The 13309-nt window shown below is 37.9% G+C and overlaps 1 protein-coding gene across 4 annotated transcripts in view; it reads right to left on the bottom strand.

The window, feature by feature from the left end:
- tho2 (THO complex subunit 2-like protein) overlaps positions 1 to 13309 on the bottom strand; it is a 1047711-nt gene that overhangs the window by 464492 nt on the left and 569910 nt on the right. For all 4 annotated transcript variants that reach the window (XM_090374101.1, XM_090374103.1, XM_090374104.1 and 1 more), the window contains one exon: positions 5822 to 5937. In XM_090374101.1, the coding sequence (XP_090230227.1) occupies positions 5822 to 5937 (116 nt within the window). The remainder of the gene's footprint in view (positions 1 to 5821; positions 5938 to 13309) is intronic.

Genomic DNA, 13309 nt, shown 5'->3' with positions numbered 1-13309 from the left:
CAACAGGATCTAGATAATTTGGGCAGATGGGCTAAGAAGTGGCAACTGAAGTTTAACCTTGACAAATGCAAAGTACTGCATATGGGTAGAAGTAACCCCAGAGAAACGTACCAACTGTGTGGTACTACACTTAAGGTGGTAGAAAATGAAAAAGACCTGGGAGTGATTGTGCAGTCAGATATGAAGTTCTCTGAGCAATGCAGACAGGCTGCCAGGGCAGGTCATGGGGTTTTGTCAATGATATATAGGAATTTTGCTAGCAGGGAAAAGGAGGTGATTATCCCTCTGTATAAGGCAATGGTCAGGCCACACCTTGAGTACTGCGTACAGGTCTGGAGGCCTCATTTTAGGAAGGATGTAGATTTACTTGAGCATGTACAGAGAAGGGCAACAAGATTGGTGAGGGGAATGAAGGGATCCTCTTACCGAGAGAGAGAGGCTTAAGTTCTGCAAATTGCAGTGGCTGGAGACTAGGCACCTGCGCAGTGATCTGATTGAGGTATATAAGGCCTTGAATGGGTTGAGCACGCTGAATTCTGATGGGATCCTTCCACTTGGTCAGATTACGAACCTAAGGGGGCATAAATTCAAATTAAGAAAAGACAGATGTAGAATAGATGTGCGGAAATTTGCCTTTAGCCAGCGGGTGGTTAATTGCTGGAACAAACTTCCATCTGTCATTGTGGAAGTTGATAGGTTGAATAAATTTAAGGAGGAACTGGACAGGCATTTGGAAGGAATGGTGTTATTTTTTTAGCTGATGCTGCATAAGCTCATACACTTGCTTTCTTGCATCACATGCCACTACTACTACTTTCCCCTGTCATCTTTTTCTGCTCTATTGGACTACCCAGTTCTGTATTCGTCCAATTTGACATCTTCCCTCCTGCTATATTTTTATTAATGATATACATGTGTTCACAGCTTCTGTGGTACGCCTTACATCAGAGGGAGGATAAATTCATTGGGTGTATTCACTCTCCCTCTGCAATTTTCCCAGGGGGGTAGATTGCTACATAACATCTTAAACTCTCACAGACCCATTTCTTGAAATTAAAACCTGTGCCTTTATCTTTAACAACTGTAACATCTTTTTTCATCTTCCAACTGAATACTGTGCTACCACTTGCTACCAATGGGTCCTGTGTCATGCAGTTTGTGAGTAATGATCAGATCTAGAATATTATAAGAATATTGAATTATCCACCTGATATTCTAGTATTCCCTCTTTTTGAATTGCTTTAATGTATCTGCAATACACTGACATGTCTCCAAACCACAGGATTCAAGGTACATCTCACATGCTACATATGTGAGGTGTACCTTGAAAATAATGAGCCCACATCAACCGTTAGTTGAAGATAAAAATCTGTGACTTTTTTGTACCTCCTTAAATTTAGACAAATTTTTACTTGAAACGTTTTTGAATTTTAATTTATAATTTTCCTGAAGTTATAGAGAAGCAAACACCAAGAAAGTGCAGCCTCACCACAGCCTTTTCTATTTTTAACTAGTAATGCTAGGCTTGGGAAACTGCCTACTTGTGGTGCTATAATGCTCAGAATTGTGTTTGTTTCTAGCTTAAAATATTTATAAAGCTCTCTCATGTGATCTAACAATCATTAATGGGGGGGGGGGGGGAATTTAAAGACACTTCTCCTGACCGAATGAAGGTTTCCTGGCTCATATTCCATCATTTAGTGTAAATTTGATATTCTTTAAATGTTTTTTTTTGAGATTTGGGAAGAGGCAGTAGTCTGCAAATTCTGATATGTGAGCCAGAGATTTGTCTTGCAAAAACAGCGTTCTCATGTGGGCTTTCCCCTGCATTTGGCCTTCAATTTCTCCTTCAGTTTGTCCAACAGTGATGAATAATGATTGTTATGTTTACCCTTTTCCAAGTAGTAAATAAATACAATTCCATCGTTGTCTCAAAAGAAAGAGACCACGATCTTCCCAGCATACTTCTGGGTGGAAAACTTCTTTGGATGCTGGGAGCCACTCTGCTTCCTCCTTTTGACTGTCCTTTGGTGCCTGGATTACAATGAAATCAAGTTTCAATCAAGGTCACAATTCACAACAAAAAATAATCGATACCTTGTCACTTACGCATATCCAAAATTATGAATAACAATTCCAACTTGATCCCTGGATGTGCCAAGATCCTCAGCTATGTTTAGCAGAAATTTATCTGCAATATATTATAACAGTGCGAGCGGCATGAACATTTTCAGGCAATGTTGCAGTAATCGGTCTTCCTCTCCTCTGTATCCTTCTTGTCAAAAACTGCCCAGCAAATATCAAGTTTACTGAGCAGTGCAGACAGGCGGCCAGGGCGGGCCATGAAGTCTTGTGAATGCTATAAAGGAATTTTGCTAGCAGCGAAAGGGAGGTGATTATCCCATTGTACTTTCCTAAAGTGAGGCCTCCAGACCTCACTTTAGGAAGATGTAGAGTTGCTAGAACAAGTACAAAGAAGGGCAACAAGATTGGTGAGGGGAACAAAGGAGAGCTCTTACCAAGAAAGGCTTAAGTTCTGCAAATTGCAGTGCTTGTAGAGTAGGCACCTGCGAGGTTGGGTTGAGCAAGCTGAATGCTGATGGGATTGTTCCTCTTGCTCAGGTTAAGAACCTGAGGCGGCATAGATTCAAACTGAGGAAAGACAGTTGTAGAATGAATGTGCGGAAGTTTGCCTTTAGCCAGGTGGTGGTTGAGTGGTGGAACAGACTTCCATCTTTTGTTGTGGAAGTTGATAGCCAAAATAAATTTAAAGCTGAGCTGGATAGGCATTTAGAATGAATAGAGGGGTGAAATGGGAGGTTTTTTTTTGTTTTCTGATGCTGCATAAGCTTGCTTTCTTGCATCGTATGTCTCTACTAATGCTAACTGCATATGATAGTATAACTATTGTTGAAGCAAAAAGAACATTTTATATCAAGAACAATCTTGATCTTCAAAAGATAGTGATGTTTACATCAGACATGTTATGCTTGGAAAGAATAATGGTCTGGCAGCAATACTTCAACAAGAAATAAAGCATCTGTCTAAACAAAATTGCGTTGTCTACAGAGAAGACATGGAATTATATGACACATGGAAAAAGTGTTGACCATGCGGGATATAGGAACACTGTTACAAACAGTATATACAATGTTCAGTAGGTCATCTATTAAAAAAAGGAAAGCTAGAAGAATTAGCCAATGTCATAGAATGTGGTTTTGTCATTTCAACACTAAATGAAGTTTTAATCCAGTGTTGTAAAGATCACGGTAATGAATGTAACGATCCAGCCAGTAACTACTGCCTGAAGATTTTGACCAATCCACAATATTGATTAGCATTAACTGTTCTTAATGATGTTTTAGACGATCTGGCATCTATCTCTGTAAGTTCCTTCAAAAAAAGTTGTTTGAATACAATTGAAGCACAGGATATGCAAAAGCAAAAATTAACAAAATAAGGTCATAGTATCTTGGCCATACTGTTTATTGGAGTGACAAAGTAAAAGATTTGCTTTGATTTATAATTTCTGAAATCGATACTACTCCTATTATTCTATTCATTAAACGAATAGAATAATAGAATAATAGAATAGAATAATAGAATGTGTGTGTAATCACTTGGACAATAGATTTCCTGATGATGAGTTTAGAGAATGGAAAGCTTTTGACCCAATTGCTATGGCACAAATGCAACCAATTTTAAATTTGGAGAAGAGAATGTTAAACAACTAATAAAAAAAAATACTCAGCTACCATTATGATAAATGAAAGCATTGTCAAAATAATATCGCATTAATACTGTGATTTGAAATGTAATTTCTGAGAAGGTCAAGAGTAGTTCAATTAAGTTGTTCACTGATATGTTGAACTACATGCTCAGAAACGAAAAATTTGAAGAACAGTCAATTTGAAAGTGGATTCAGTGTCATGAATTCCATCAAATGTAAATCTAGAGACAGAGTGGAAGTTGAACATTTGGATGATCTAAGGATGATTAAGACTTAACTTTCATTGGGGTGTGAAATTAATCTAGATAGTGTTTATAGTCAATGGATTTCTAATAAGGACAGATGAGAAAAAGTTCTTGAAACGTGAAATAATTTTGTTGTGCTGATTTTTATTGTGCCAGTCAATTAACAAATAAAATACAAAATATGAAATCTTTCAATTTTCATTGTAAATATTCTTATTATGTATATTACAGAAAACTTGATAAAGTGCCGAGCAGACATCAGGTTGTGTAAAAATTTTCTGCTCAGAGTAGTGGCGGGTCCACAGAGCTGTAAAAAAATTAGCAAAAATTTGCAAAAAATTTAGAGGAAATAATAACAATGCTTAATGAATATTCCAGGATTCTTTTTTCGAATTTGTTGAGATATCCTAGCTGATGTTTCATTGGGTCATCATAAAAATCTAGGACTTGTTTTCTACACCATGTTTCGGTGCCCAATACTTTATTGCAATTGGGAACAGTTTGGTATGGCCATGGTTTGAAGCATCACTTGCCACAGAATAAATAGGAAGAGTGTTAGCATATCCTTCAAGCACGTTTTAATTCAGTATATTTATGGTTTGCTTACAGAAACTGTTAAAACTTTCGTTTCAATTGCTTCAGAATTTATATGGTCACAAGATTTTTTTTTTGGAGATTGCATTATTAAATATAAAGCATTTAATTTCATTTCATAGTTGAGTGATCTGTAGGAATGCTCATGCTGTCCAGCATGATATATTTAAGCCAGTTCAGCAGCCATAACTTTTATCGGCATTACTGTCTTGGCTAGTTGTTATAAACAAAAATAACTGATTTTGTCTGACTGCTTTTGAATAACTTATATATACTTTGCAAAATGCCCTTGAGTTATTGTCAGGTAGTTGTTTCGACCATACATATCTATTTTACTAACCATTCACTACCAGTGAACGTAGAGTAGTAACAATAGCCAGTGAATGAGTATGTGTGGAGTGGGTGGGTGGGTGTGCGGGAAGGACAGGTAGTTCCCAGTGTGCAGATAGTGGTACAGCATGCCCTATGTGGCAGCTAAACAGCGTTGCCATTTATATTTTATGGAGAAAGAGTTTATTTGGCTGACTATGGGACACTTCAACCCAGTTTTGGGTTGAAGTGTCCTCTAGATAAGCAATTCCTAGATCAACAACAAACTGATAACCAAGCACAACAATGTACTTCAATTTAACAAGTAAGAAATAAATTATGAGAAAAATGTTAAATGGAGTTTGTCTAAAGTACTGCTTTCAGTCCAATAACAAATGTAGCAAAATTCTAGGAATTTAATCCATTTGTAAAGAAAGAATTTTTTAATATTGCAATATTAAAAATTGTAGAAGTTGTTTAAACAGCTTCTCCCAATATATTACAATGAACTAATTATATGACATGAATAACCCAGATAAATTGCACAATAAGATAAGGATATACAACAGCAGAAAGCATTAGTTTCTTTCCAGTTACAAAATCAGACTACAACTGGATATACAGAAACCAGTTCCAAATACAAAAACTAAAATCCAAATGGTGAGTGTAGCTAATGATTCTTTGAGATTAATTATGGGAGATACTACATGAAGCTGAATCTCATGAATATGACGAAACATCCAGTATACTTCTGTGCAGTACAATACATTAAATAACAGGTATTTCAATACAGTATTGGAATTAAAATTCCAACAATATTGAAATATCTGCTTTTAATGCAGATGCAAAATACTAAGTCCAAAAATTTAGGTATTTACATAAACATATTTCTGATGGTAAAATGTACAGGAGGGAAAAATTGGCTTGCTTTAAATTAACTTACACTAGTGCTAGAGCAAAAAGATCTGGCCGTTTTTCCTTTTCTTCCTGGCGAATCTTATCAATTCTACGTTCCAAAGCCTGACCCAAATTGGCAATAACAGGAAAGAAATTTAAGATCTAAAAAGAAAAATTAATAAATGAAAATCATGGAAAGCAATTTTAAATTCTCAAAACATTTAAACGAAATTTGGAAAAATATATTTTAATGATATTACACACACACACACTGGCCAAAATTAACTTACTAAACACATTATTCTATAAAACATATGAATTAAATGATGAAATACAGTTAAGCAAATATGCAAAAAAATCAAAATTATATGATTCGCTATTCACATTCAAATTTTGATATTGTGAGAACTAAATTTTTTGTAACAATGTTTGGTAGAAATGCTATCAAGTGAATACTTAATGGTCGGCTGCTCAGTGCATTTCCGCTGGAGTTTCTTTTCTTTTTTTGTTAGTTGTTGGCGCATTGGTTTCTGTGGCCATATTGCACCTCCCAAGGTTTTTGCATTTCCTACTCTGATCCGGCGCCTCCGTAGCCAGGTGGGAAGGAGCAGCAGTGCGTAGCACACGCTTCTTGATTAGACCGGGGTTCGAGCCCGTCACCACCAAATACGGAGGATGCGGAAAGGTCAGGGAATGACCACCGCATATCCCGGAGCAATATGGCCTTAGTTGCTAATGCTCCTAAAAACCAAATAACAAACAAATAACAATACTCTGATCCTAGCCCAAGGCAGGAGCTGGGGGTTTCTTGGGAGACTGAGAGTAAACGTAGTAGTTGAAGATAGCAGTTTGTGATGTCAAAAAAAGGTTTTTGAATGCGTAACTAAACGGTAAAATAAAAATCATTTCAAGTGGAAATTTACACATCTGCTGAACACAGTGATACCTTCAGTAAACAAAACAAAATGTCTTTAAGGAAAACATCATACCAGCCTATAAAATTTTATGAAAAAATGATTGTTTGTCAGTCAATTATGACACTATGATTTGAGTGAGAGATGGGCTCCACAACACTAGGACTACCCAAAGATTAATTATTGGCAACTAACTTGCTGACACATTTAGCAGAATCACTTATTCTGGAAACATTACTGATTAAAGTGGAATATAATCAAAGCACAGCACAATCCTGAACTGTTATTTAAGAACAAGATGGTCTGCATCTACTGTAAAATGAGTGCATGTAGCCAATTTAATGGTGAAGATCACCAATTGGAAATTTTAGGCAAACAACTTATAAAAAAATGCATTACATCCAATGGCTCCTTACCATCATGCTGAGATAAGTAAACTGTAATTCAAGAAAATTCTTGAAGTTGAGGATAAATGGCAATAGAAAATTCTGATTTAATTAAGAAGACATGAAATAATCATAAATGTGGTAATTATTATTTGCAGTGATTATTTTTCCTTTTGTAACAGCAGAAACTAGAATATATCAGAATTAGTGTCAGTAGTAGAAAATAACGCAAGAAAACAAATATACAGTGTTAGTAAAAAAAAAAGAGCCCTTGCCACTTCAGTTTGTCTAGTTCTTCCTTGAATTTAATAAAACTACACATCTATAGATTTCAAATTGCCAAGTCTCTGACAGGGAATATCAGAACGGACATATGTACCAACTTTGAGGCGAAAGGAATCATACAGCAAATAATTTGGGCATCTGAGATGGGCAGTAGTTGAATCAACCGATAACTGAGATTCTGTCAGAAAAAGTACATGGGGTTTGGCAGACTGAAAGTGGAAATGGACATCGTTAAGATTAGAATTGAGATCACGTATATTTGTGAAATGAATTAGGAAGTGCTTGGGAGGTTTAGATCTTTTCGCAGATAAGCTTTCTCTATTAGTTCGACAATTCATGGTGTTTTCAATAGTAAGAAAAAGTGGGTGGGACATGCTGTATGATGTAATGAAATTTTTGGATATGGTGTACACATGGTAAGAATATACCCAGATCCTTGACATAACGTAGCCTCGACAATGCTCCCCGCATACACACTACTCGGACTCCCTCCAGTCACTATCTGGCAGAGCAGAGTAGAGGTAGCAAGATTATACACTAGCTGATCCGGAAGCCTCCTAGAGAGTTACCAGTAGGTTCAGTCCAGTGTACTAACTAGCGGCCGGCCTGCGAAAACCGTTTTAGAGCTGTACCTTCGAAATGTAAGGAATATTGGATCTCGCCACGATATTCATCATAACCTCAAAAGTCATCAGTTATACAGCATGATGGAAGAGATGGGGAAGGGTTCGATCTGCTTACATTGGTTCACACCTGGGTTCACAGTTATGCAACTGCAGGATGCCTGGGAGAGACCCTCAAGTGGCCGAATAATAAAGGTGAACAGATCTACTTCCAGGAATGAGAAGGTGAATAAAGGATTAAAGGTGAAGAGAGCTAGTACTAGGAAACAAAATGTGACATCAGATTGACTGCTGGAAGGGGCTGGGATCAGTGCAGTGTAAATAAACAAATTTTTTATTTGAATTAATTTTTATTATAAAACTTGGATTTATTAATTTTTTTAATTTGCATTTTCCACGGCACACTCACTTGAGAAACACTACATTACAGTGATGTTTCAGGCACCCTTCTGATAACAATCATCAGACCATGCTGCTGCTGACAGATTCCTTGCGATTATGTGAGAAAGGGGATGCAAATCTGGCTTCCGACAGTGTCAGCAAATGGAGTCAATAGTTAAACTGACTGTAGTTACTAACTCCCCTTCCACGCCCAAATGACACCATCATAAATAATCTTAAAGATTTGATGATCTCTCCCACTCTCTCATCCTTCTTCAAGATTACTAGGTACATGCCATCAACCCATGAAGTCGCTTGCCCTTAGGCTTGAAATCAAACATATGTAATTTAATTCATATGTAATTTCAGTTTTTTCACTAATTTCCCACTGCATAGCCTCATTTCATAGCCTCTGTTGAGTATGAAGAGTCTTTCATATGTAAAGATCAATGTGAAATACTTATTCAATTCATCAAGGACAGCAGCATGGTTATCTAAGACCATTCACTGGAGTAAGGGGGTCTACTCTGATTCATTTTCTTCTTCTTTGTATTCACATACATGAAAAACTCATTGTCCTTGTTCTCTTATATAGTCTTTCTTTGTTTTCCAAATAACGGCTGCACTATTACTTCCTGCTAATGGTTCTTGTACTGTGATCCCAATGTTGTCACCTGTTTTGAGGGTAATGATCAGGTCTACAGTATTCTTCCGAGTATTTTCTAAAACACATTCAAATAAAAATCGTCTAGTTTATTCAAAAATTTTGTCAATCAAGTCCTCCCACCCAGTTGCTCCAATTGATAAGGGATAAATTGAAATTTCACATAACGGAACGTTCACACTTGCTCGCCTGTTCTATCAGCGTGCAAGGGCTTGCGACATAATCTTCACAATCTTCTGGTGGTATCTTACCCTAATTCTCATTTTACCTTTGCATTGCATCTATAGACCATATATATATATATATATATATATGGTCTATAGAGCTTGGCAACCAGGCATCTCAGAGGTGATCTGATTGATGTTTATAAGGTTCTGAGAAGGATTAGTAAAATGAATAAAGGCAGAATTCTCAAGGTTATAAAGAATTGGCATCTGCATGAAACTTCATGTGATTGTAGATGGCGGATGGATACCATAGGATGACATCGCTGGATTTAGATTTCTATTGCTGCTTACAATGGATTTCTGGAATCTTAAAGATGCAGATAATACAGGGCAAGTCCTATCAGGTAAGAATATTTTTAGTGATAGCCTTAGCCTGTTTTTGGTTTCTGAGCATTTTTCAGTGTGGTGTGATTGCTACAGTGATCTCTACAGTGATCACTTATTTAACTTCGCTTGTTTAACTGCTTAGAGAATGAAAGATACTGATTCTACTAGCTGTAAAGTACTCACAAATATTTTATTTTGTGTGAGGAATTTGGAAACAGCCTTAAAGTTAAATTTATTTCGAACTTGAAGGAGTGTTTCTTTGTTCATGGTAAAAAACGTGCACAATTTTCAACCCTCGCCCAAACGAAAATCGTCACGAACTTGGGCTGAATTCGCCCAAACTCAATATAATGACAAAACTGAATGTTACATGGAAAAATTTGCTGAAAACATAAACAAAAACTTAACAAAAAATAAACTCCGGGAAGAACTACTCAGGATCCACTAAAGAAAAGTATAAAGAAAGCTAGGAAAGGACAGCCCACTTGGCAAAGACCTGTTGACAGGAAGCCAACGCCCGCGGACACTGTGCCACCACAGGACATGTATACTCGGACTGCTCAAACAACGCTGCCACAGCTGCAAGTGGGGAAGGGGGTAAAGTCTTGGTGCCGTTAGACAACTAACACACTTTGCCCCAGCGGTAAGCTGTGTAAGAGGAATTGCAATCACTCATTTAACTCCAATTGCCCAGAGTTCCTGAGAGCCCAAGATTCAGTTAAATCCAAAACCGCATCTGGATAACGATGACAACAGAAGCAACTAGTACAGCAGTAATAATCTAAGAGTCATGAAACTAAACTGCCAAAGATCGCTCACAGTTATGAATCAAGTCTCCAGAATTGTGGAAAAAAATAAAAATACAAATTCTACTCCAATTTCTCCAGAACTGGAGTAGAATTTTGCAGAAGATGCAAATGGTAAATCCCAAATATGGAACAGCCCCTTAACTGACCGTAAAGGGAATTCCTTGAAGGAGCCATCTTTTCGAATGATGTGCACATTCCCAGTATTCCCGGACTCCCTCCCACCTGACAACTCTCTTGGCAGCCTCTACATTGACGCAACACTCACTAATGATAAACTCTGCAACTAGATACCTAAATGGCAGCTACATATCTCCTGGACAAGCAGCGATCATAATCCCATCACCTTCACAGTCAGTCCTACAACAAGTAACAGGATGCCTTTAATAAATATATCAAAGACTAGAACACGGGACAATCTGGAAAGAATGGAAAGCCTTCCAGCAGAACAATAAGCCAATGCCTTCCACCAACATGGCCTGCAACACACCAAATCAAGAGGAGAGCATACTGCCATTACTGTTGTTGTTATTATTATTAAGTTTAATGACATAAATTCTACTAAGGCTAAATTGTGTCATTTCATAGTTTATTTCTTATATTCATATACCTTTTAACAATTTAATTATATACTCGTGTATAGACCAGTACGATTTAAGTGTGTTAACAGTTCTTCTATGTTTGCATGAATACCAAGAAAATGAGATAAAATCTGGGATTCGTTTAATTTGCTGAATGACCGAAAGGTGCTAGAACAGACTGATAAGTAAAGAGGACAGTCTACAAGAAAGTGGCGAACTGTAAGTTGTGTCTGACAGGATGTGCACTAGGGGTGGATCTTCTCCCAATAATAACAACAGGTGTGTAGCATGAGTAGGCCCAATTCTTGCCAATACCACTTTTTCTGGTCGCCTGAATCCAGAAGCAACAACTCTGGTTTTTGTTTGATCTGATAAAGTTTGTTGTTGGTATTACTTTGATGAACCCACCACTTGGCAGGTATATGTACACTGCATTCACGTAGATAGTAATTCGATATCAGTATGGATAAACGTCATGAGTTAATCGACTTTGAAAGAGGGATGATAGTGGGTGGCGAACGCATGGGTCACTCTACTGCAGAGGTGGAACAGAAATTGTACTATCCCCGTTCAACAGAATCAAGCATGTATCGGGAATACGCCTTTTCCGGAATAACATCTCATCGTGAACAGTGCTGTGGGTGAGAAAGGTGGTGGATAAAGTTGGCCATTGACATTTGTCTCGGATTGTTTCAACCAACCGGAGAACGACAGTGGCACAAATCACCACAGACTTTAACAAGGATGGTGCCAGAAATGTCTCCACCAAGACCATCAGGTGATCTTTAGCCACAATAGGTTATGGGAGCACACCAGAGTCCCCTGCTAACACCACAACACAGGACTCTGTCTCTCAACTGGGCAGAAAAACATCAGCACTGGAACTTGGATAATTGGAGATGCGGTCTCCTGGTTCGATGAATCAGGTTTCAAGTTATTTCGAGTGGAAGGGAGGGTGCGTATCTGGCGGAAACCGCATGAAGCTTCATGCAGTTTCAGCCAGATACGCCCCAAACCGGTCAGTACTGGTTTGGGTCATGTTCAACTGGCACTCGTTGGGATCTATAGTAGAGCTGTATGCATCTCTGAATGGTCCAGCTTATGTGTCCATCCTTGCAGATCATCTGCTCCCTTCATAGTCATCATGCACCCACAGGGCAATAGACTCTTCCACCAGGCCAATGACCCCAAAGAGCCATGATGACTAGAGCATGGTTTGTCCTCCCCATTCACTGAACATGAAACCTGTGGAGCACCTTTGGAATGCTGTGAAAAGGTCCGTTCGAGCTTTGGATTCCCCACCCAGGAATGCCACAGAAACACCTGTGAAACGATATTGTGAATTAGTGGAGACTCAATGCCTTGCTGTGTGATTGCCTTTACCGTGCGAAAGGTGCACCTACCCCTTAATAGGTAGGTATTCCATGATTTCTGTCCCTCAGTATATACTATAAGAGATGGAACTTCCCATGCAGCAGCAACAGCATAGCATTGGAACTGAACACCATCCAAGAAGAGAGAATAAAAGAATTAGGTGTGAACTGATCTCCAGGGCTGCCAACCCACTTGGAAGAACCACCCATAATCATGTGCCAACAGTGTAGGAGCACCCCCAAACAGCTCAACAAATGGTTCATACCAAGCTTATACAAGACTTTTCTAGTAACTGGACACAAAAGACTCAACGTGAAACTTCATGCTGGCACAAACCCCTGAATGTACATGTGAAATGTCGGAGATGGTCCACCATATTTTACTTGTCAGATTTACCAAGATGTGCAAATGCCTCTTCAAACTCTCACAGAGGCATATCCACTGGAACAGGCACCTCTACATATACAAACAAAGGAAATTCTGCAGCGTTAGATGAATTCACAGAAGTGTATTCAAGTGGCGACGACATCTAATAGCTCACTTGAACTAGGATTTTACCCCACATAAGCCTGTAGGAAAATTCTCGACAGGGTCACCAAAAAGAAACAGAAATGGTATGAACAATTTGGATAAACTATAGCAAGATAATGAAAAAATGGCAGGGCAAATAAATTTTTAGTGATACAAACCTAGACTCTGTAATGGATGTATGCTTGAGAGGATTCGTTTTGTACTTTCATACACAAATCAATAGAAATCTATATCATATGGTGATATCATATCATTTGATATCATATGATATGATACTATATCATATCATTCTATTACTAATAAAATATCAGCCATTGTGGCAATAAATAAGAACATTGGAGATGTATGCAAGTGTTACTTTGACCCATAGCATTGATAAACATGTACTTGTATAAGCTCTATAACCTTCCAACTGGTAGTTTCATTGAACCCTTA

Source organism: Mastigoproctus giganteus, chromosome 5 (assembly GCF_048544385.1).
Source record: "Mastigoproctus giganteus isolate SK-2022 chromosome 5, ASM4854438v1, whole genome shotgun sequence".
In the NCBI taxonomy this organism is placed as follows: Eukaryota; Metazoa; Arthropoda; class Arachnida; order Uropygi; family Thelyphonidae; genus Mastigoproctus; species Mastigoproctus giganteus.
This window is presented reverse-complemented; position numbering and strand designations above follow the sequence as displayed.